Raw genomic sequence first — 5033 nt, 5'->3', positions numbered from 1 at the left:
TGCATTTCTTACTTTTCCACTCACAAAGAGGTGGTTATTTGTGTTTTTTCATTTTGAAAAAATAAAAGAAAATTATTTTTTAATAAAAAAAACTACCTCTTTGTGAGAGGAATAGTAAGAAATGCATGTATGGAAATGCATGTAAGTTTTGTCCTTAAGAGAAAGAATTAAAGACCACTTTAGGCTTAATAAAAATTACCACAATGTGCACTTAGTGGGTAATTTCCACTTATTTAAATAAAATAAATAAAAGGAGATAAATACATCAATCTCATTTCCCTATTATATTTTGGTTTAAAAGAGAAAAATAGTTTGGAGCTTAAACTTGTTTTAGATTGGTACGAAATTTTTATTCAGATAACGATGACTAATCTCTATCGAAAAACTTGTGGGTCATACAAAGTGAATTCTCTCATCTCAACCAAATTTTCTCCATAAATCAAACTCTTGACCACATAATTAGACGGACTAAAATATTTATCATTTAGACAAATTCATTATTAGTGGAGCTTAAATAATTTTGCTTCATACTAATTAAAGTAAGTAATTTATAATGAAGTGACATATATACACATATAATCTAGTATGAATGTGATTGATGACCAACGACCAGCTAGCAAGTGAAAGGTTTAAGCGTGTTACAGCCTCACATTGATTTGAGAGAATGGTCCTAACACATGATCTTGTGCCTATATAAACTCTCTTTTATTTTATTCACAAAATCATCAAAATTAAAACAAACACATACATCATACATAAGATCATGATGATGTGTTCTTCTTTGTGGACTTGTTTCATTTTGTTATCATCACTTGTTTATGCTACCTTTGCTGCCACTCCAAGGACTCCTATTGATGTTCCTTTTGGCCGTAATTATGTCCCTACTTGGGCTTATGATCATATCAAATACTTAAATGGTGGTTCTGAAATTCAGCTTAATCTTGATAAGTACACTGGTATGCTTTTTATTTTATATGTTTTTTATTTATTTAAGAAATGTTATTTGGACAACATTTTATATTCATATGGTTTGGATATCAATTTTTTGTTTTTGTTTTAAGGGTCTTGCTAAGAACCCAAAAATAATAATTTTATATTGAAAAAAAATTAATATTTTGACTTTTAAACTTTTAATTTCTTAGTATGTATTCTCACGACAGATGTTAACATTTGCCTTATTTTAAATATATTTTTTGTCTTTTCACTCGGTTGGTAAGAACATTTTACTTATTCACCTTAAAATAAAATTTTTAGCCACTATATTACTTGAAGAAAAAGAAAAAAAATACATTTTTTGTCTCATTATTTCGCATACAGTAATTTTTAAATTCACAATTTTCATTTTAGTTTTAATTTTCGGCGATATGGCAATATTGAAATTTCTATTATTTTCTTTACATTAGACATTGTCTATCTAACAATTTATTTTCATGTCATCGACTTCCTATATATATATCATAAAAAAAAACGTCTTGCTAACTAGTGCCCCGAGGACATTAGTTAAGGAACTAAAAAAGGAAAGAAAATAAAAAATATGCGTTGAAAATACCAAAATTTCTATTTTTAAGATGTTAACTGCATAGGTCCTAAGATAATTTTACCATATTTAGTTATCTTAACTAGTGTCCTGGGACACTAGTTAGCATTCGCCTAAAAAAAAAATGCCTCAAATGCCAAAAGTCAAAGTTTTAAATATTGGGGACCAAAATCTTTTGGGGACCAAAATCGTGAATGAAGATCAATTTAAATCATATTACTTTTTTTCTATCTTTTTTTGTTTTGAACCAATACTTTTTTTCTATCTTAAATAAGCGATGATGTTGAATATCAATATATCATTACTCATTTTTTTTTTTTTTTGCAGTTATAGAAATTACTCTGTCTATTTACTTTTTTTCTTAAAAAAAATCTATAAGCTAAAAGATATATTATTTTCTTGAAAATAAAATAGAAGGTTAAAAAAAAATGGATACGAGTCTTTATATTCTCTCACATTGTCTCTACTCTTTCATAACTTATTCTCTCACATTTAAATAATTGTCTATCTTTTAATCCTCTATCTTGTGGTAACATTGTCTCTACTCTTTCATAACTTATTCTCTCACATTTAAATAATTTTATTTAATAACTAATTTCTCTCTTAAAGGTAAAAGTAACCAAAATGATATTGGACTCAAATGGTTAAACAATTTTTTTTTCCAACTAAGATATTGAGCTCAAGTGGTTAATGAATTTTCGCTAAAACAAATCGTTCGAGAAATCTGAATTTGATTTCTGAGTTTTTCCTAATTTGTCTTTTTAGTTACAACTTATAGAACTCACTTTTGTTAATATTAATGCAATTTTTTTAACAGGTACTGGCTTCCAATCCAAAGGGTCTTATTTATTTGGTCATTTTAGTATGTACATAAAAATGGTTCCTGGAGATTCAGCTGGCACCGTCACTGCTTTTTACGTAAGCCAGAAAATTCTATATTATTTTATAAATTTAATTTATATACATCAATATCAGTATAAAATTTGCTTACACTGTCGATCAATCATAATTATCAGATAATTGAAAATATTTGACTTTAATTCTTTAACCATAATCATTTATAAAAACTAAACTCTTATTTTATTTTACTATTTATTTTTCTCTAATTTATTTTCACTATAAATTGGAACATTGCAGTTATCTTCTCAAAATGCAGAACATGATGAGATAGATTTTGAGTTCCTAGGAAACAGAACAGGTCAACCATACATTTTGCAAACAAATGTGTTCACAGGAGGCAAAGGTGATAGAGAACAAAGAATTTATCTTTGGTTTGATCCTACAACATCTTATCACAGATATTCTGTGTTGTGGAACTTGGTGCAGATTGTGTAAGTACTTATAATTCATCTTATTATTATTATTATTATTATTATTATTATTATTATTATTATTATTTCACCATTCATCTAATCAGTACTCCTTCGTCCTTTAATTATAAGTAAATATTCACTTTTCAGATTTTTAATTTTCTTAGTTTCTTAGAAAAAGAAACTCGATGTTCTAATTTTTTTTTTATAGGAAATTAGTTCAAAAGTTAAATCTAAAGGGATATAGAAAAATATACAATTTAAACTAATTGAAGAATTTGTTAAAAAAAACTAATTGAAGAATATTTTAAATATAAGATAAATAAATGAGGTGAAATTAGTTTCTATTTTTATTATATATAATATACAATTAAACATGTTTTTTTTTTTATTTTTTGTTGTTGTTGGATACAAAAGGGGCCAAAGCCCAAAAGAAAAGAAACTACAGAGAGATGACTCTAGGGGTAGTTATCCCCATAACATGAGCTAACAACAATGAACTCAGACTCACGGGACATTGCTTATACACACACATCCCTGGCTCATGATCACACCCCAAATTAGCAAGAGCATCAGCACAAGCATTTGATTCACGATAAGAGTGACAAATCTTAACTTCCCAATCCATACCAATTAAACATGTTTATCTTTTGAAACGGCAAATTTAGTAATTAGCCGTTAATGTTAATATTTTTTTCCTTCAACGGAATTTGAACTCAGGACCTTTTATAGTTAACACCTTTAACAGTTAACTCAAATCAGTTGAGCTACTCATCTTACTCTAATATATATATTTTTTTAATATTCTATATTCTTTTTCTTATAAAAACTTAAATGTGAAATGTGCAGTTTCTTTGTTGATGATATCCCAATAAGGGTGTTCAAGAACAGCAATGACTTAGGAGTTAAATTCCCATTTAACCAACCAATGAAAATATACAATAGTTTATGGAATGCTGATGATTGGGCCACAAGAGGTGGTTTAGAGAAAACAGATTGGTCCAAAGCACCCTTCATAGCTACTTACAAAGGGTTCCATATTGATGGTTGTGAAGCTTCTGTTAATGCAAAATTTTGTGACACACAAGGAAAAAGATGGTGGGATCAACCCGAATTTCGCGATCTTGATGCTGCTCAATGGCAAAGGTTAAGATGGGTGCGACAAAAATACACAATTTATAACTATTGCAATGATCGCAAACGTTACCCTCAAATTCCTTCGGAGTGTACAAGAGACAGAGACATTTAAACATTCATATACTATACATTCATATACTTATATACTATGGAGAATATTTTTCTCAAATGTGTGTTAAAATTGTGATAAAAATGAGATTTTATTTTCGTATATATTAATTAATTAATGAGAAGAACTAACAACACACTATTTTCAACAGACACTCTTTTATTGATTGAAATTCAAATGGATTTCATTAAATTATGTGGGTTACACATAAATTTTGCATGATCCATATGAATATCTACCAATAAAAAGAGCATATTGTAAATAGTGTACGTTGTTGGTGTAATTCTTAATGAATACTCATAAAGTTCTTATGTATACTTGATCACACATTACACATTAGTGTATTGATGTAAAGTGGTTGTTAATAATTTACATTATTTATGATTATAGTTGTTATATATAATTGTTTGAGCTATGTAATTAAGCAAAGATTTGTGGAATGAAAGCATATATGATGAGTCTTTGGCTCTCTTGTTAAACATTTGTGTATCTTTAATTCATGTTTTCAAGTATTTTTCTGTTAATATATTGATGTTTTTAATCTATATATGTTTGTTTGACTTATACTTTTGGTCTTTTAGTTTGAATCATTGGCTGCTTGTATTATGCACAAGTTCATCAAGTGGTGCACGGTGCACCACTTATCAATAATCCGATAACGAATACAAATTTTATAAAATTCACCGTTGGATAGAAAGTTTATATCGTATAGATTATCCATAAAAATTTTAAAAAAAATTGAAAATCATTTGATGTGTTATTGAGACCTATCAAAATTAACGGTATGTAATAAAATTCATAAACCGTTAATTTTGATGAGTCTCAATAACAAATCAAATGATTTTCAATTTTTTTTAAAATTTATATGGATGATCTATACGATATAAACTTTCTATCCAACGGTGAATTTTATAAAATTTATATTCGTTATAGAGTTATT

General features: G+C 27.5%; 1 protein-coding gene across 1 annotated transcript; it reads left to right on the top strand.

Annotated features, from left to right (window-relative positions):
• The first annotated feature begins 600 nt into the window (after nucleotides 1-600).
• On the top strand, nucleotides 601-4580 carry LOC123884413 (xyloglucan endotransglucosylase/hydrolase protein A). The gene is made up of 4 exons (XM_045933501.1): nucleotides 601-956; nucleotides 2355-2455; nucleotides 2675-2868; nucleotides 3697-4580. Exons 1-4 carry the CDS (start codon nucleotides 764-766, stop codon nucleotides 4094-4096), a joined length of 888 nt encoding a protein of 295 aa, XP_045789457.1. The 5' UTR covers nucleotides 601-763; the 3' UTR covers nucleotides 4097-4580.
• Nucleotides 4581-5033: the final 453 nt, after the last annotated feature.

This window comes from Trifolium pratense, linkage group LG5, assembly GCF_020283565.1.
Source record: "Trifolium pratense cultivar HEN17-A07 linkage group LG5, ARS_RC_1.1, whole genome shotgun sequence".
Classification (NCBI taxonomy): domain Eukaryota; kingdom Viridiplantae; phylum Streptophyta; class Magnoliopsida; order Fabales; family Fabaceae; genus Trifolium; species Trifolium pratense.
This window is presented reverse-complemented; position numbering and strand designations above follow the sequence as displayed.